Genomic DNA, 20,738 nt, shown 5'->3' with positions numbered 1-20,738 from the left:
TAGAATTTTGGTATTTTGGAATTTCAGGAGATTGTAATTTTGAACTCATGAAATTTTTACACTTTTAAATTAAAAAATTTTTGGATCTTTAAATTTTGGAATTTTGGAATTTTGGGACTTTGAGGTTTTTGGATATTGACACTGTTAGCCTTCAGACTTTATGTGATTCTGAAATTTTGAGTCAGAAAGTTAATTTTTAACTTCGTAATTTTTTAACTTAACTGAACTATAAATTGACATTACCATTCGAATATTAAATAGATTGCATAAACTATTTTCGTAATTCTGCTACGTTCACTTAACCTCAGTAGCTCTTAAACAATTATCAAACTTATTATAAAATACAATAATAATTTATATCATTTTATTCAGACAGAAAGCAACTTAATTATTCAGACCCAAATTCTCAACGACATACATATAATTATTTTCCCAAAAAATAATGGCGATGTAAACCCCTGCATTTCACCTGTAAACATTTAGAAATACTTTATCAAATACTCTGTACAAATATAATGTATAACAGTCGTATGTCCTCAAATGTCTCAATTACCAAGAGCCTTCAATATTAACAGAAACCTGAGTTAGAAACTGAACTCCACGTGCAATTTAATTACAATTCTCTCTAATTTAGGAAAAAGTGGCTGCCTTTTTGAGCCGAGTGGTTGGCTCAAAACAAACTAGGAAGAGAAGCTTTCCTTAAAAATGTCCGAAAGCGGTTTGTCCGATTCGTTCGAGCTTCCGGTAGCCGGAAGCACTCCGGGACCAAAGCGGTACCTAATACCTGAAAAGAAGCTGAGTCCCGCGGTCGAGAAATTGATCCACAAACTAAAGTCCCTGCATCTGGACACACCTAAACACCCAAACACACCGGCGACCACTCCAGTGAAGGCTTACTCCTTCAACAAGTCAAGGCCGTCACCGTCCGTCTGCGAGGACGAAGAGAAGTCACCTGGCAGTGGTATCGCCAAGCTGAAAAAAGCCCTAGAAAGGCGTTTCAACATTCGGTTTTCGACTCCGAGCAGCGATGAGAGGAGTCCGATTAGCAGAAGACACAGTATAGACAACACCACCCTGAAGAAGATGTTGGTGCAAGAACATCAGCGTCGTTTGCTGCTGGATTTGTCGGACAGCAAGGTGTCCGACTCGGAGCAGCCAGGGCTCAGTCCCACGTTGAGTCGATCTTTCAACAAAACTCGTAGCTTTCTGAATAGTACTGCAGCGAAATCTGAAGAGGGCAACAGTTCGCTGGAATGCGAACAGATGCGCGACGATGACGCGTCCATGCAGCATAGCCTGTACGAGGTGTCCGAGGTGTTCCAGGCGTTGCTGCAGGTGAACAAGGTGAAAAGTAACAACAAACTGGTGAGTCCGATAGAGGATCGAAAGTCACCCGAGAAGAACGAGCTGCTGGGTGCAGACATCTTCAGGGAGGCTATAGACGTTAGCTTTAAGGACACCCTGACCCCCGAGCAGAAGGAGCTGGTCTTCAAGAGCTACATGTATGTGTACCCCCGTTCGCCGGTCTATCTCTCCACCAGGGACATCTGGATCGACGAGGAGGCACCCGGTGCGGAACCCAACAACAATAAGTCAGCTAACGGCAGCACGTTCGATGAGGATAGAAGCAAAGACCAGGAGTACGATCGAGTGTCCACCTCCGTGGAGGTGGAATCGAACGAGAGCATCATGGAGGATGACTGCGAGGATAAGCCCAGGTCGATCAGTCTGTGCGAACGGGAGGTTCAGTCCCTGAAGAGCGACGACAGCAAGAGAAGGAGTCTGTCGGAGTCCGACATGCTCGCTGCAGCCACCGCGATCCTGAGCGAAGAGGACTCGCTGATGGATAACTACATCAGGAAGTTGGACAGGTCCAAATCTATGGCGGAGGAGATATCGAGCAGCGGGTCCGGGATCAAGTCCGACGAATCGAACGAGCTGCCCGTTAGACAGCTGAAGTACAGCGAGAGCAGCGTCACATCCGGCGTTACAAAGTACTCCTCGGTCAGCTCGACCGTTTACTTCGACCCTGAAGAGGAGTCGAAACCCACCCCGTCCGTGTACCACTCTCCCTGCGTTTCGACGACGAAGGACGAGGACCAGAAGAGCTTCGCAGACTCCAACACAGCTACCATGGACTCTCAGAGTCTGGTCAGGATGAGCAACCTATCCTCTGATGACCTTGAAGTCGACTCCTGCAAGACTGTGGACTCCGAGCAGTCGGCTTCCAGCTCCGTGAACGAACTGATGGAATCGCAGTCCGGCTCGTTCGGTGAGAACGGGGTCAATTCCGGCAGCTGTTCCGTGTACTCGAACTTCTCGAACGTGTCCTCGAACGTGGACGACGTTACCCGGACATCTGGGGTCAGTATTGACAATTCCGCTCGGAAGGAGAAGAGCACGGATTCGTCGGACAGCGAAGGTAGCGACGATGTCTTCGTGGACGAGAACTCGGAGGATGCTAGTTTGAACAAGTTTCACTCGTTCTTGAAGAAGATGGTCTCCAGAGAGGGGACCGGGCAGCCTCGCGTGAGGAAGAATATGTCCGTTGCGCAGAAATTGAACGCGGAGAAGGTTGATGAGAAATCGAACATTGTATCTACTGCGCCGATAAAAATGGTAAACATGAAGAAAGTGGATAAGCGTCCTCTTCAGGAACCGAGGAGGAAGAGGATGCAGATTCCTGATAGGTGTAGACCAGGTAATTTGTGGGACTTTTGGGGACTTTTGGTATGTTTGACGTTTTTATTATTGGGGTTAGTCAACTGCTTTTAGAGTTTCAACCCTGAAGATGTGATACAATTTAATGTTTGTGATGAGGAAGGTAATAGGAAAATTGAGATTTGCAAGTTTTTGGGTTGCTAGATGACCAGATTACTGGTTTGTTAGATTCTTAGACTTCTAGATTCCTAGATTCTTATATTGTCATTTCCCTAGATTCCTAAATAGCTACATTTCTATGTACCTCCACGAACTTGAAAATGTCTAAACGTCCAAATCCCTAGATTGCAGCATCCTAGATCCCCAAATCCGTTTATCCAGAATAATAACGAAATAAGTAGCGATTGCATCGATGGTAATTATACGCGCACCGTGTTCCTGTCAGATGTTCCGCTGTTCCTCGGCACGAACGGGTGTGCAAACAATAATTTACAATGGGCACCGATAAAGCAGGGCTGTGTACCCGGCAATAAATCATCATCCCCGAAGAAAGAGACCGCCCGGCGAACTTTCGCGAATGTGTGCGAAGCATTAATTGCAGAAATCCGAGCACGAGATCGGCCGCGATAACGTTGCCGCCGTTTGCGTATCCGACTGCATCAATATTTATTAACCGTTATTAATTGCGACTGAATTACGCAACGTAGCCACGCATTGCTCCTATGAAATATCAAGTCTTAGACATTTGTGAAATCGACACGAATTTGATATAATGAGAGATCAAAGAATATTTATAAGGTGTCTCAAAACTAGTGTAGGTCTTTGAGCTGGGGTGTAGTTGACGAGATTCTGATTGAGATTTCCCTTTGCAAACATGGGGTTTGAAGCTTCGTTTTTGAATTATTAAGGAAAAACACGGACCAATCAAAGCGCGAGGACTATGCATGTGAGAGTGACAGTTTCGAATCTAGCGGTGCATGGTAATTCGACGCGTGGTGATTCCACGCGTAGAAATTCAACGCGTGGTAATTCTACGCATAGTAATTCAATACGTAGCAATTCCACGCGTGGTAATTCAACGCGTGGTAATTCGACGCGAGGTAATTTGACGCGTGGTAATTCGACGCGTGGTAATTCGACGCGTGGTACTTCCACGCGTAGTAATTCCACGCGTGGTAATTCGACGCATGGTAATTCGACGCGTGGTAATTCGACGCGTGGTAGCTCCACGCGTAGTAATTCCACGCGTGGTAATTCGACGCGTGGTAATTCGACGCGTGGTAGTTTCACGCGTAGTAATTCCACGCATGGTAATTCGACGCGTGATAGTTCCACGCGTGGTAATTCGACGCGTAGTAATTCCACGCGTGGTAATTCGACGCGTGGTAATTCGACGCGTGATAGTTCCACGCGTGGTAATTCGACGCGTGGTAATTCGACGCGTGGTAATTCGACGCGTAGTAATTCCACGCGTGGTAATTCGACGCGTGATAGTTCCACGCGTGGTAATTCGACGCGTAGTAATTCCACGCGTGGTAATTCGACGCGTGGTAATTCGACGCGTGGTAATTCGACGCGTGATAGTTCCACGCGTGGTAATTCGACGCGTGGTAATTCCATGCGTGGTAATTCGACGCGTGGTGATTCGACGCGTGGTAATTCGATGCGTGGTAATTCAACACGTAGCAATTCCACGCATGGTAATTCTACGGATAGTAATTCGACGCGTAGTAATTCAACGCGTGGTAATTCAACGCGTGGTAATTCCATGCGTGGTAATTCCGCGTATAGTAATTCCACGCGTGGTTATTCGATGCACGGTAATTCCACGCGTAATAATTCAACGCGCACAACTAATCCTCACGCTCTGATTGCTCTGTGTTTTTCCTTAATAATTCTAAAACGGAGCTTCAAACGCCATTTTCGCAAAGGGAAATCTTATTCAGAATCACATCAGCTACCTCCCATTTCATGGACCTACACTAATTGTGAAGCACCCTATGTAAATCCTCGATTGTGAACTTCCACACTAGAAATCCTCTTAGCTGACTTTTAACGTATTTAAAATTTTCGATGTTTCTACAACTTTGTGATAACTAAGAGAACTGTACGTGTTCACACGTACAATTTCTTTTTTATTTTGTTTATGCAGAAAATTTCAGCAGACGCGTTGCACCGATAAGCAGGGCGTAATTTGTGGAGTGAACCCCGTTTTATGGCACGAACGTGACTTTGTGGCTTTTTTCCGAGATTCGTGGTCTCTTTTATGACGGGAAATTTTTGAAACGTTGACGAGGCGACGATTGTGCAGAAACGTGATATATTTTTCTCTCTTTGAAAGCACGATGTTTTCGTTATGCATCGAAAACAGAGCGAGACTGATTTTTCTTATCAACCAATTTATCTCTCGAAATTATTTCTCTTCAGTTTAGTTTCGAAATCGTCGATGAATTATAGAAATTTATAATGATACTTCCACGGTGTCGCTTTGAATAATTCATGCTTTCGTTGCATGTTATTTCAACGTTCGTTTAACAAAAGCTGTAACGAGTTGAATCTAACCTGGACATTAATTATTTAGTGACCCATTTACGGAGTCAACGAGTTCTCATTTTTCCATTCTGCTCCAGATCGTACATTTCCAGTTTATGATTCTTGAGAGAAATTACCGTGTATTTCCGTGAATTTTCCGCTAACTTTTATCGCGATATGTGGATAACTGATTAAACAGCGCTTTCCACTGTGTGTGTACCGATGATGAGATCGAATCTTTCAGCGGTGCATTTAAGAATTAACCTTCATATAGTATTCGTTTATATGTTAAGCTAACAGTGTGCGTATGTATATTTGCACATTTTTTTTCTTTACTGTTTTAATTACTTTGCTACTTTGTTTACTGTTATTATGCTGTTTCTGCGATATTTTAGTCTACTTTTATATTTTATTATTCCACTATTCTGTTACTTCACTGCACTACTATTTTAATAGTGTATCATTAATTCTATCATACCACTACACCATCACACATTTCACTATACTCCTTCTACCATTCCACTTACTCAGCCCCTCAAAATCTACCAATTAAACTTCACACGAATTCCCCGAGAAAATCCATCATACCTTGCAGTATCCTTCAAAATGTCTGCCAAGAGTGATCTCCAAACATACACACAATGAATCATATTTTTAAATACCACAGCTTCAGCAAGTAATAACCTCAAAAATCTCTTCGATATCCACACGTTACAAAAGAATAGAAATTCGACATCTAAAAATATGAAACCAACTCGACGGTAAAAATAAATCTCCGTAGTATAATCTAAAAGCAGATTCTAATAATACTATTCTAAAAGAGAAGTCTAATAATAATATTCTAAAAGTAAATTCTAATAATAATATTCTAAAAATCTATAATATTCTAAAAGAGGAAGTGTATTGTAAGATAGTAGTATTTGTCTGAAAGAAAAATAATTGATTTTACAAATTAATTTTATAAACTCATGAATTTTATTTTCTGAATGTTTGAACTTATAATAATTTCAAATGTTTACGTTTTGCAGATGTACTCTTTCCGCCGTCGCACAAACTGACAGTGGCAGAGGTGTTCGATCCTCAGACGAATCGACCGCGACCGGAAATCCTGAAGCAACACTTTATCCTCGAGGGCAGGATCGACGAGGCGGCAGCCCTTCGTATAGTGAACGATGGAGCCGCCCTGCTGCGTTCCGAGAAGACTATGATCGACATCGAGGCTCCAGTCACCGGTAAGTCCACGTTCTGTTTCTTCTTCTTTTTGTTAAAAAAAAAATTACACCTCGTTACGAGCATCAGAAACACGTCGTTATCTCTGACCTTGTTTTCGAAGCTTTCTACGACTTCTCTAAGTGCGATTCTACTTTTTCTTTGATCTGGCGCCGAAATAAATGAGCTCGAAAAAAGCGGTCTCGTACGAGAGACGTGAGGGATAACGTGTGATAATTCGATAATAACGAAGGCGATGATGGGACTGGGATTTGGAATTATAGAAATTGGAGAAGTTGTGCAATTTTGCAGTTTTGGAAATTTTAGTTTTTGTATACTTTACAATTTGCAGATTTAGAATTTGCAGACGCGAGAGGGATAATTTCGAGTCTATGGCGCATGGTAATTCGACGCGTAGTAATTCCACGCGTAGTAATTCAACGCGTGGTAATTCGACGCATAGTAATTTGACGCGTGGTAATTCGACGCGTGGTATTTCGACGCATAGTAATTCGACGCATGGTAATTCGACGCGTGGTAATTCGGCGCGTGGTGATTCGACGCGTGGTAACTCGACGCATGGTAATTCGACGCGTGGTAATTCGACGCGTAGTAATTCCACGCGTGGTAATTCGACGCGTTGTAATTCAACGCGTGGTAATTCAGCGCGTGGTAAGTCGGCGCGTGGTAATTCGACGCGTAGTAATTCCATGCGTGGTAATCCGACGCGTGGTAATTCCACGCGTGGTAATTCCACGCGTGGTAATTCGAAGCGTGGTAATTCGAAGCGTAGTAATTCGACGCGTGGTTACTCGATGCGTGGTAATTCGACGCGTGGTAATTCAACGCATAGTAATTCGACGCGTGGTAATTCGATGCGTGGTAATTCGACGCGTGGTAATTCGACGCGTAGTAATTCCACGCGTGGTAATTCGACGCGTTGTAATTCGACGCGTGGTAATTCGACGCGTAGTAATTCCATGCGTGGTAATTCCATGCGTGGTAATTCGATGCGTGGTAATTCAACGCGTAGTAATTCGACGCGTGGTAATACGGCGCGTGGTAATTCGACGTGTGGTAATTCGACGCGTGGTAATTCAACGCGTAGTAATTAGACGCGTGGTAATTCGACGCGTGGTAATTCCATGCGTGGTAATTCGACGCGTGGTAATTCGACGCGTGGTAATTCGATACGTAGTAATTCCACGCGTGGTAATTCGACACGCAGTAATTCCACGCGTGGTAATTCAACGCGTGGTAATTCGACGCATAGTAACTCAACGCGTCGGAATTCGATCCCCAGTTTAGAGTTGGGGAATTTTGGTAATTTTTAGTATTTGGGGGATTCGGGGGATGTTTACAATTTGTGAAATTTTAGAAATTTGGGGATTTGTGGAATTTGGTACATTTTAGAAATCTGAGGATTTGTTTGATTTGGAAATTTAGCAAATTCTACATTTGAGAACTTAGATATTTGACCATTTTAATGTTTGAAAATTTTGTGACTTTGGGAATTTAAGGAATTTTAGGATTTGGGGAATTTGGGAGATTTGTGAAAATTTTTAAATTTAAGGATTTTTGAATTTGAGGGTCTCTCTGGAATTTAGGGAATTTTGGAAATTTTAGTATTTAAAGAATCTGCTGTTCCTGGGTCATTTGAGATACTTCAGAAGGAACTTTAACTTTATAAAGTTACAAAATCTGAGGAATTTTTAAAGTTTAGGGATTCTTAACCTTACTTAAGGATTGTCATATTTATAAATTTGGAGATCTGATACTTTGAAAACCTAAAAATGAAAAAACTGATAGATTTTGAAAATTCAGGAAAGTTAGAGAATTTTGAAAAATTGCAGCCTTTTAAAATGAACGATTTTATTGAATTTCAAAAATAAAATTCACCACCCTAAATTTTGAAAATTCAAAGCTTTAAAAACATGAGATATTCAAAATATTGAAATTGCAGCACATAAAAATTAAAAAATTGAGGGGTTCAAGATTGAAAACTTTGAAAGTTTACGAAGTGTGAATTAAGATAGCGGAATTGTATTCGAATCGATGCTCATAAGATCAGTCGGTCGACTCGCGACGATCAGCTTTCGCGGGGTTAAAACACAGAAACGCGTCAAAGCGGGGTGACGCGTGTTGGCTCGCTCGAAAGCGTCGAGGCCTCGGCTTTCTACCTGGTCGAAGGTTTAAGGCCGATCCACACAAGCGGAATCGATCTAGCTACCCTTATTGGATCAGGCGAAACGAACCGCTCAACCGTGAATCCGTCACACGCTCGTTCGTTCACGGATCGACACAACGTCGATATACATATGTATACGTATACGTATACCCGTGCTTTCACGCTGCGATCGTTCTCGTGTAAACGCACACCAAAGCCAGCTAGTCGCTGTTTCTCGCTGCGCCGCGTGGAAACTGTGTCAAGAGCCTTTCACGTTTTTCACTTTAACGTGTCTCGATATATGTAGAATGCGTCCTCTCGACCGAGACTCCCTTCTTCTCGCGTTTTATTTTTTTTCCTCCTCGTTTCTGACGCAACGAATCGATTCTAACTACGAAATTGTTAAGTCGGGAGACGGTTAAACGTCGTTTAATTAAACGACCGCGGAAAATGTCGGCGAAAAGAATTTTTAACGTCGGAAATTACACGACTCTCAAGACTTCTAAATTTGCGGCCCTTCGAGTTTTCTAATTTTGATATTTCCTTTAATTAATTTTATTCGAATGGAGCGCGATTTGAATTTTATCCGTTTAGTCGAACAACGGACGTAACGTTTCGTTCGGATTAGTAAATTCTGATTACTTGATTCCAGTCAGTTATATGCTAAAGCTTAAGCGCTTACTTCTGATCCTGCTCATCCTAATTGATTAGTTCAGCTTGCTAGTCCGATCCACCTGATTTCCCTGATTATATTACTTAAGCTGTCTACCGATTGTTTAATACACGATAATTGAATTTCATACTTACAATGAGCTGTCGGATTCGATGACTGCTTCAAAAATTTATTGATCGTTCGGTAATTGGTATTTGGGCTGCCGATATTAGGGGATTAGCATTGTAAACGTTGCATCTCTGAGTTTTTGGAAATTCGAAATTTATGGGTTTTGATACTTCAGGTTTTGGGTTTATGGGTATCTGGGTTTTAGAGTTCTTTGATTTTTGGATTTATAGATTTTTGGATTTTTAGATTTTTGGATTTATAGATTTTTGGATTTTTGGGTTTTGGCTTTTTGGGTTTCTGGGTTCTTGGGTTTTTTGATTTTTGGGTTCTTGGGTTTTTTGATTTTTGGGTTCTTGAATTTTTGGGTTTCTGGGTTCTTGGAGTGCTGGGTTCTTGGGTTTCTGGGTTTTGGGTTCCTGGGTTTTTGGGTTTCTGGGTTTTGGGTTCCTGGGTTTTTGGGTTTTTGGATTTTTGGGTTTCTGGGTTTCTGGGTTCTTGGGTTTCGGGGTTCTTGGGTATCGGTGTTCTTGCGTTTCTGGGTTCTTAGGTTTTTAGGTTCTTGGGTTTTCGAATTCTTGGGTTTCTGGGTTCTTGAATTTTTGCGTTTCTGGCATTGTTGGGATTTTTGGATTTCTGGGATTGTAGGATTTATGGGTTTTTGTGATTACAGTGTTGGTTTATCAGGATTTTAGGTGTTAAGAATTTTATATTTTGGGTTTCATAAGCTTAGGATTTTTAGATTTATGGGTTTTTGGATTTTTGAAGATTTGAAATCATGAGTTTTTGTGTTCTTCAGTTCGTAGGATTTTGTACATTTTGAACTTCTGCACTTTTGTTGTTCCTGAATATTCCATCTACGAAACCTGAAATTTCAACCTACAATTTCACTATTTGAAATTGTATTTTATACCTTCAACATCGACCTACATCCAAGGCAACAAGCAATATCATAATTTCCATAATTTTCGAACGATCCAATTAAGCCATACAAATTCCCCAGTTATTCGATATAAGTGAAAATTTCAATGATTTCGCAGCAGCAACAGCATCATCGCGCCGACATGCACCGTTCCCTTCCATCGCGAATCCTCAATTACGTGCATCAATTACGGTCATCACGGTCGTCTTCACGGTGTCTGCGATTGTTCTCCGAGCACAATACACACCAGAACACAATAACTCGGATCGATTCGATTCTGTCCTTCATCCCCTTTTGCCACACCGTCGACGTATAAACCGCCTCGTCGTCTTTTCCAACAGGCTAGTTATTACCTTCCGTCGACGGTGAGACGCGACTTTTATTGCTTCGGATTAATTCTCTTTCTTTGCATTGATCTTCTTCGTCTTCTGCTCTCTTTTTACCGAGAAACAACCTGGATATTGTCCTTCGCTCGCTTCTGTCACGTTGCATTCAATTAACTTTATGTTGCTACTAGACAGAAGAGGAATATTGCATCCGAAATTGTTTACGGATCGACTGTACTCTTTTTTAGGGGATTTTTTGACGTTTGAAATGTAAGATGGAATTTGGAGATTTTTGCGTTTGGGGATTTAGGGATTTTTGGGGTTAAGGATTTGAGGATTTGGGGATTTAGGGATTTTTGGGGTTAAGGATTTGGGGATTTAGGGATTTAGGGGATTTTGGGGATTTAGGGATTTTGGGGATTTTGGGGATTTAGGGATTTTGGGGATTTAAGGATTTTGAGGATTTTTTATGTTTTTGGGATTTTGGGGATTTGGGGAATTTTGGGGAATTTGGGATTATTGGGAATTTGGAGATTTTGGGATTTTGGGGATTTTTGGGAATTTGGAAATTTGTTGATTTTAGGGATTTTTGGGAATTTGGAGATTTGAGGATTTAGTGATTTAGGGGATTTTGGAGATTTAGGGATTTTGGGAAATTTGAAATTTTTTGGGAATTTGGAAATTTTAGGATTTTTTGGGAAATTGGAAATGTTGGGATGTTTGGGAATTTGGCAATTTAGGGATTTGAGTTTTCGAATTTATCAATTTGGGGATCTAGGAATTTTTGAACATCTAAACATCATTACTTATTATCACATAAATATCAATATACTATACCACATAATTACAAATACGCAGTACATAATTATAAAGTATACAGCACTATATAACTATAAAACATCTTCCATCTAACCCAGCCCATATATCAAGCATAACAAAGCGAATAAAATTTCGAAATTATTCAACCTCGAGCATTCCCGTACAGCATTACACAATTAAAATTTATCGTACCACGACTGATTAAGGTCGTCGATTACGAGCGACCGCTTCCGCCAACATTCGCATACGTGTGCGTGTGCGACGCATTTTGGCACACACGTGTGGCTAGGAAAGACGTAAAAAAAAGCGAAGTACAAAAACGAGAGATGGAACAACAGGCGGCTGGCAAGAGAAATTGCGCTCGGCGGGGGCGAGTCGTTGTTGAATACGGATCTGCAACGAAACGGCCAAAGGAAAGGGTGGGTGGCGGAGGGTAGGTGAGATGAATTATGAGCAGAGCGGATGCAGCAGCCGGTGGTGCGAGCGAGGTTGAACGAGAAAAACCGGGTCGAAACAGCCAGCGTTGGAAGAATGTGACTGATTCAGCCAGCGAACGAATCCCTGGTGTCGATTTTTCTCGGAGATTCGCCAGGAAATCTCCAAGGAAAATACGCTCGATCGTGTGCGAGTCTCGTTGGATAAACTCTGCAACTACGGAAGAATAAGGCAATCGTTATTCCTTTTCTTTCGAGAGATCATCTTTCGGATAACACTTTATTTTCGAGATGAATTGCGCGACACAATGTAGCGAAGGTTGAATCGTTTGAATTTATTGACTGAGGAATTGACTTTTTGTTGCGTACGATGCCTTCAGATTGCGTTGAAAGAGTGTTTGCGGGAGAGATGTGGTTTGTTTAGGAGTGTGGGAAATTAGTGAGGAGAGCATTTGGGGGTTTTTGGTGGATTTTGAGGGTTTTGCAGGTTTTGGTTAGGTTAAGAATTTAGGAAGGCGGATTGTAGGAGGGTTGTAGGGAGGTGGGTTGGATCTAGGGAGATATGAGGATTTGGAGATTTGGAGATTAGAGGCTTAGGATATTTGGGACGTGGGAGTTTGTGGATTTAGGGATTGGGGGTTTGGCAATTTTGGAATATGAGAGTTTGTGGATTTAGAGATTTGGGGGTTTAGGAATTTTGAGATGTGAGAATTAGTGGATTTAGAGATTTGGGGGTTTAGGAATTTTGGGACATGAGAATTTGTGGATCTAGTGATTTGCTGATCTATGAATTCTGAGATATGAGAATTTATGAATCTAGAGATTTGGTGATCTGAGAATCCTGAGACATGAAATTTTATGGATCTAAAAATTTATGGATTTGGCAGTTTTGGGACATGAGAAATTGTGGACCTAGAGATTTGGCAGTTTAGGAATTTTGAGATATGAAGCTTTGTGGATTCAGAGATATGGAGGTTTAAGAATTTGATGATGTAGGAATGTGATGATCTAGAAATTTGGGGATGTTCAGATTTCTGACTCTTGCAATCTGATGATCTAAAAATTTTGGAATATTCAGATATCAAAAACTAGTGATTTGAGATTCTAGGAAAAGAAGTTGGGAATGTTGGGTCATAGGAATTTTATGTCACAAGTATTTGACTGTCCTGGAACTTGAGTACCTAGGGATATGTAAATTTAGGGATTTGCAAATACAGAAACTCTATAATCTACTAATACCAAAGTAGTTTCGTACATTTGGATATTTAAAATCTTTAGTAACTTCAACCTCTAAAAAACTACGAATTTAACTACAAAATAATCAAAAAGTTTGCAAATTTTGCAATTCAGGTACTTGTAAATTTCCTCTCCAAAAATTTGTAAAATAAAAAATATTTAAGTATAGAAATTCAAACCTCTGAAAATTTAAAGATGTCTCAAAATTTGATAGCCATCCCAACATCGTTGAGCACTAGCATATTTCTCAGCAAGCTACAAAAACGACTCACGTGAAGCGATCGTTAGGAAGATCGTGACCGCGAGCGATGAATTTTATTCCCCTAGCTAGGAAGAATTTTACGAGTGGCACTTTACGATCGCGATAAAGAATTTCCGCGATAGAGAACGGAATGGGATAATAAAGAGAGTCGACGGTAAAACTGTCGGCGGACGAAACGTAACGTCTCGCTGTTCCGCGAAATTGCTCGGAAAATTTCAACCTAGCCCCCGGGCATTTTCATCTCGCGAACCGTTCTCTGATTAGGTCTCGAATTAAACGAATCGCGATCACGATATCGAATGGGATCAGAGGCAATGTTAAACGAACTAGTAACATTTAATTCAGTTTCGGTAACGTTTCTTCAATTTTATTGATATTGGTGAAAAGTTTCAAATTTAATTTTGGGAAGATATCAAATTCATAGGATGATTGTAGAGAAAGCATAAGATGTTAGATCCTAGTGAAATCCTAGGAAAATTAGTAGAAGTTACCTCTAAGTTCCTAGGATGCCTAGGGATATTTTAAACATAAGCATTGTAGATAAATTTTATAAAATTAGTAAGTTTTATAACAATTTTGTTATAGTTCTTTGTACTTGATAATTCTAGAGATATTTAGTTAGGTATGGTCCTAGAGATATCCTAGTAAAATTTCAAGATTATAAGATGACAGTTTAGGAAATTTCAGTACGTCAAGTTCTGGAAATTTTAGGAAAATCTTGAGGAGATTTTAGGTAACTCCTAGGTTCTAGATATATTCTAGGAAGATTATAATTTTCACAAAAGTGGCTGGAACAGTAACTAAGAGATTCTAAAGGATATTCTGGACCATATCTAGGGAATGTGCAAGTACAGTGTAGGGAGAGCTCAGGGAGAAAGAGGGGAGAGCCAAGGGAGAGCTCAGGGAGAGCCAAGGTGGTCTAGGGATTAATCTCCCTAGGGATTAGTCTTTCTAGCCAGCTTGGGGTTAGGAAGGTGTAAGTAAAATTCTAGAGAATGTATAAAGTCTAGGAAGAGCTCAGGGAGAAACAAGGGAGAGCTCAGGGAGAAACAAGGGAGAGCTCAGGGAGAGACAAGGGAGAGTTGAGGGAGAGCTAATGTGGACTAGGGAATAGTCTCCCTAAGGATTAGTCTCTCTAACCAACTAGGGGTTAGGAGGTGTAAGCAAAATTCTAGGGAACGTGTAAGTAAAGTCTAGAAAGAGCTCAGGGAGAAACAAGGGAGAGCTCAGGGAGAGACAAAGAAGAGCTCAGGGAGAGCCAAGGTGGACTAGGGATTAGTCTCCCTAGTAATTAGTCTTCCTAGCCAACTAGGGGTTAGGAAGGTGTAAGCAAACTCTAGGAACAAGCTAAGAAAACTATAAGTAGCACTTGCAAATACAGATAAAGCTTAAGAACCATCTATAGAAAAGTTGGAAGGAGTATAAGCAGGATAGATATAGTCCTAGCTCACAAGGTACCATATACTTAACGATGTCGTTGAACGTCGGTATTTCGAAAAGTATTACCCAGTAGTATTACCCACGCGTCACCAAAAGTCCTGTATCCACGTGCCGGTCATAAATCCTTTACAAATGAAATAACGTCGAAGGATCGTCGAGACACGTTGACGCTAACGAGGAGATCAGAGGCCGTAGGAAGAACGTTCGGTTCGATTATGGCGACCGTACGGTGGGAGCCTTTGAAAGGAACGGGAGAGAGGATAACGCGGAAAACGAATCCTCCGACGTCTGCCGTGAATACAAATTTCTCTGTTATCGCGATACGCGAAACAATGTGCTCGCAATAGAGCGCAGTCCCGGGAGACGGTCGAGGCTCAAAGAGGAACTCGATATCGAACGAGGTTGCCGTCGACGCGACGGCCCTCAAAGGTTTATCGTTCCTTTTTCCAGCCGTCGTCGTTTTCTGCTATAATACGCGATCCCCGATACGGAATACGTAGCTCTCGTTTATTGGATCTCTTTCGTTGAACGCCGTGATATCCTAAGGCCCGAGGAATCGTCTTCCCGTTTCGCTGGAACCACCTTTTCGGATTCGTTCGCGATAACACACGAATCGAATTCGATTTGTCGATCTTTCTCTTCGTCGCACTCTTTGTATTAACGTTGTCTGGTATTCGTGACACCGCGTCGATTTATTCGGGACGCGATACGTATCTTGGTTACGGGCGTGGTTATCGCTGCTGGACAAATTACCTTTTAAATTACCTTATGAATTATTGGAACGGTATTTGGGGATGTGCTGATCTAAGGATATGTGGATATACACATATGCTACGAAGGATATGTGTGGATCGAAGGATATGTGGATTAGGAACATATGTTCATCTATACTTATATGTAGAAAGAAGGATATATATGAAAGTAAGGATACCTGTAGATCCAGAGACATATTGTTCTTGAGATATATGTAGAACGAAGCATGTGTGTGGATCTAATGATGTACATATGTGGATGCAGGAATGTATGTGATCTAGACATTATATCTGAAAGGAAGCATGTGTGTGGAAGAAAGGATATATGGATCGAGAAACATGTATGGATCTATGGACATGTGTGGATCTGGAGACATATGTAGATTTAAAAATATATGTGGGTCGATGGACATATGTGGATCTGGAGACATATTAGATTTAAGGATATATGTAGAACTAAGTGACATATGTGGATCCAAGTGATATATGTGGATCTAGAAACGTAAGTAAATCTGAGGACATATGTAGATCTGAGTATATATGTGAAACGAAGAATATATGTGAATCTACGTGATGTATGTATAAAGAAGAATATGTATGAATCTGAAGACATATGTAGACCTGAGTATATATGTGAAACAAAGGTTGTATATGAATCTACGAGATATATGTAGAACGAAGAATATGTGAATCTAAGGGCATATGTGAATTTAAGGACATATGTGGATCTGAGGATATATGTGGAACGATGTATGTGAATCTACGTGATGTATATATAACGAAGAATATGTATGAATCTGAAGACATATGTAGACCTGAGTATATATGTGAAACGAAGGTTGTATATGAATGACATATGTGAATTTAAGGACATATGTGGATCTGAAGATATATGTGGAACGATGTATGTGAATCTACGTGATGTATGTAGATCTGAGGACAGTTAATCTGGGAACACATGTGGATCTAAGGATATATGTGCTTTACGCACATGCTGCTCCAAGAACATATGTGCTATTTAGAATATATGTGCATCTATAAACACCTAATAATCTGAGAATATATCTAGAGATTCACATACTAAATTTCCTTTCCAAATTTCTTAAATTAAAAGATTTTCAAATGTAATATTCCACGTAGATGATCCATAGATCATTATAATTTATACAAGCAATTGTAAGGCAAAAAGCGGACGAATAGATCTGTAATTGGAAATTGGAGATCCCGAAGCGTTAAGGAGGACGCGAGCTATTAACGAGTCACGAAATAATTTCCTGCTCACCGATATCTTGGAATCGGTGCAATAACGGCATCGAGTGCACTCCGAACCGTGCTTGCATTCGAAGATAGACGACCATTAATGCCGCCTTCGGGGTACAAGGGGCTCAATTCGCCCGAAAATTAGAACTCCTCGTTCATCGTTCTTGATCCGAATATATTTCGATCAATCGTTTCCATTTCGTCTGTATTATATTCGGTATTAAATATGGAAATTCGAGAACATCCTTTATAACTGATGGAGGACTTTTGGTTAATTTAATTTGGTCGAAGCAGTTGGACTAGATGGACCAGATATGTACTTCAAAGTGGGCGAATTCGAGGTTGGTTTGAGAAGTTTATAATTTGGAAATTGGGAATTTGAGGATTTCGGGATTTGATGAGTTAAAAATTTACGAGTTTGACAATTTGGAAATTTGGGAATTTACGATATAGAATTTTTCGAGTTTGGATATTTGAGGGTTTCAAGGTTTGATGAGCTGAAAATTTGCGAATTTGACAATTTGAAAATTTGGGAATTCACTACATAAAATTTTTCGAATTTGGGAATTTGAGGATTTCGGGGTTTGATGAGTTGAAAATTTACGAGTTTGACAATTTGGAAATTTGGGAATTTACGATATAGAATTTTTCGAGTTTGGATATTTGAGGGTTTCAAGGTTTGATGAGCTGAAAATTTGCGAATTTGACAATTTGAAAATTTGGGAATTCACTACATAAAATTTTTCGAGTTTGGGAATTTGAGGATTTCGGGGTTTGATGAGTTGAAAATTTGCAAATTTCACAATTTGAAAATTTGGGAATTCACGACATTTTTTCGAGTTTGGGAATTCGAGGGTTTCAAGGTTTGATGAGTTGAAAATTTGCGAATTTGGCAATTTGAAAATTTGGTCTTCGTGATTTGAATAATTAGAAATTTGAGATTCTGAGGATTTGAAGATCTGGTAATTCAAGAATTTGCAAATTTAGAAATTTAAGAATTCAAAAATTTGAAGATTTGAGAATTTGCAGTAGAAAATTAGCAAAGACGCCAATTTGCGAAACGAAAATTCAAAAGAACTCCCTCAGACGGATTCTGAATCACAGCATCAAATTGCATAAAATTACCCAACAGTCCATGAAATTACCCCGCAACAAACAGGAATACTGCAATAAAACATCAATGCGTTGCGCAACTACAAATTCTTGCCAGATCGAGGATTGCAGAAACAACGAAAGCGAAGAAGCATTGTCAGAGCGAAAATGTCGAAACATTGCATAATTGAGCCAACGTTAGCTGGCTGAAGGGTAAAATCTCAGCGGGAGAAAAGAAAACGAAGGTAACTCGAAATGTGGTTGTTAGTACTCGCCAGAGTTTCGATCATTTTATATTCGTCTTGACGTGCGTTTGCGATCAAACCAAAAAGAAGCAGCGGCTAAAGCCGACATGGCAGAATTACAAAACAGTCTGGCAGGAGCGTTTAAAATTCTCCGACAAAAGCATGTCGGAAACGCAACGAGTCAAGACAATGAAAAATATGGAACGACGCGACGTGTCGAGTGAAGAATAGTCGTAAAGCAGCCGTAGATTTATGATTTCTTTTCGCAAACGCTAGAGAAACGTGTACTGATGTCAACCCACGAGTTGGCGCGTGAGTAGATACAGCTGGGTTAGATACATTTTTAATTTAAGGAAAACTACTAGCGCTATCTATTAAAACATGTTATCCGAAAACAGTATACTCTACAAAACACAGTAATCATTATTGGAATCGAGCAACGAATTGTAAACTTATAGCGTTTAATGCGACAGAACCTTCCGTCACCGTGTCACAAAATCACGAGCAAGCGCAACAAATTGCTCGCGTTGAATATTGCGAGGATCTTATCAAAACAGCCAGACGAAACTGTACATTCCTGGAATCAATTGTAACTAGTGATGGGACTTGGTGCTTCAAGTATGAACCTCAAACAAAGCGCCAAAGTGCTACGTGGAAATCCAGGCTCTCCAAAATCAAATATTGCGATTCCAGAAGTCCCGAGAGAAGACAATGTTAATTTGCTTTTACGATTCTGAAGGAATTATACTTCGGGAATTCGTTCCACAGGGACAAAATGTTAATGGCGAATATTATCTGGGTGTTGTGGAACATTTGTGGAAGAGGATCGTTCGTGTGAGACCCGGATATCGAGTGCCGGGAAGTTGGTTTCTGTTGCATGATGCACCATGTCACAGAACTTGTTCGTGAATTTTGGGCGAAAAAAGTCTGTGTGCTTCATCCTCCAAATTATGACTTATTTCCGTGTGATTACTTCCTTTTTCCAAAAGTGGGATTAGCTATGAAAGGAACGTTTTATGACACTGTTACACAAGTTGAAGCAGCTGCAACACTATACTTTTCACCTGATGAAGAATATATTGAGAAGGTTCGAAGGTTCGAAAAGGGTAAGGCATGTAAAAGGTCCTTGTATGATTGAACTGAATTCTGACTAGAACTGTATTATTAAAATGCATTAAGTTAAACACCCATGCAAGTGTTACGTCTTACCAAACTCAAACAACGAGTTTTGTTTTATTTTTAATTTCTAACTGTATGATTGTGAGTATATGAAATTTTTTGTTGCATAAAGATCTTATAAAATGAGTAATAATAAATTCACTGCGTAGAATATTCCAGTACGAAAGGACAGTGAAAACATTGGTTTTTGACTTTTTTCAACCGTACCACTGCAAAAATAAATATACAGTATTTACTGGGAAAATATGAACATACGTTCTTCAACATGAAATCGTTAAAAATCAACATTTTTCGTTGCTAGAATTTTTATCGTAAAATTCTGTAAAACTACATGTCTCTCATTAACTGAAATTATCTCTGATTTTTACGGAATTTCCCGTGTTTCAATCTGGAAGAAATTGCGAACTGCATTTTATTACTGCATGTCGAAAAATAAAATTCAAACTTGGCACAAATTGTTCTTTCTGGACTATGGAATTTGGTTCAAGGACACTCATAAACCTCAGTTTCTCAAATCTGTGAACAGATTTAAGTGCAAAATGGACGCTGTGACTGGGTTTACTGGGTGCATTTGTACTTGATAGGTGATTCGCAGTAGCTGTTTTAATATAAATTAAGTGTCTTTTCAGTTAAGCTGATAATGATGATATTATCTAATAAACATAGAAACTCTCAACAGCAAAGAAATATTAAAATAAAATTAAGATTCACGAATTTTATCTGAAAAACATAGAAATTCTCCATATCAAAGAAATAGTAAAATAAAATTAAGATTCACAAATCTTTTCTGACAAACATAGAAATTCTCCATATCAAAGAAATAGTAAAATAAAATTAAGATTCACAAATTTTATCTAAGAAACATAGACACTCTCCATATCAAAGAAATAATAAAATAAAATTAAGATTTACAAATTTTATCTGATAAACATAGAAACTCTCCATATCAAAGAAATATTAAAATAAAATTTGTTAAAATTCAAAAGTTTTATCCACTAAACATAGAAACTCTCCACAGCAAAAAAATATTAAAATAAAATTAAGATTCACAAATTTTATCTGAAAAAACAAAGAAACTCTCAACAGCAAACAGTAAAATAAATGTGTTATCACAAGTTTAAGTAGAAGAAAGTTGAGGAAGTAGGAAAAGAAAGAAGCATCGAAGTGCAAAGAGTTTCCGGGTCATCGACGTCCGACTCGATTATCCCGAATTACCACCCCGATCGAATCCTAGCACACCACCATCCCGTCTCCTTGGATGTCTGCTAATTATACGCAAGCGATTAGGCGATCGGACGGAACGAGAGATACGATCGGCTCTGGTTTCTCGGTTCGTGACTCGAGGCTGAGTTTCCTGCGCCACGTGGCCTCGACGTGTCCTGCGACCTTATCCCTACCACAGGATCAAGGACGTTTCGGGGGAA

The 20,738-nt window shown here is 40.1% G+C and overlaps 1 protein-coding gene across 5 annotated transcripts in view; it reads left to right on the top strand.

Annotated features, from left to right (window-relative positions):
• The window catches only part of LOC100876650 (uncharacterized), a 148,020-nt gene that overhangs the window by 779 nt on the left and 126,503 nt on the right, over nt 1-20,738 (top strand). For all 5 annotated transcript variants that reach the window (XM_076533322.1, XM_076533325.1, XM_076533323.1 and 2 more), the window contains exons 2-3: nt 635-2,701; nt 6,222-6,425. In XM_076533322.1, the coding sequence (XP_076389437.1) occupies nt 706-2,701; nt 6,222-6,425 (2,200 nt within the window). In that variant the 5' untranslated portion in view covers nt 635-705. The remainder of the gene's footprint in view (nt 1-634; nt 2,702-6,221; nt 6,426-20,738) is intronic.

The sequence above is a fragment of the Megachile rotundata genome, chromosome 7 (assembly GCF_050947335.1).
Source record: "Megachile rotundata isolate GNS110a chromosome 7, iyMegRotu1, whole genome shotgun sequence".
Taxonomy (NCBI): Eukaryota; Metazoa; Arthropoda; class Insecta; order Hymenoptera; family Megachilidae; genus Megachile; species Megachile rotundata.
The sequence above is the reverse complement of the archived record's forward strand: the minus strand, read 5'-3'. Positions and strand labels throughout refer to the sequence as shown.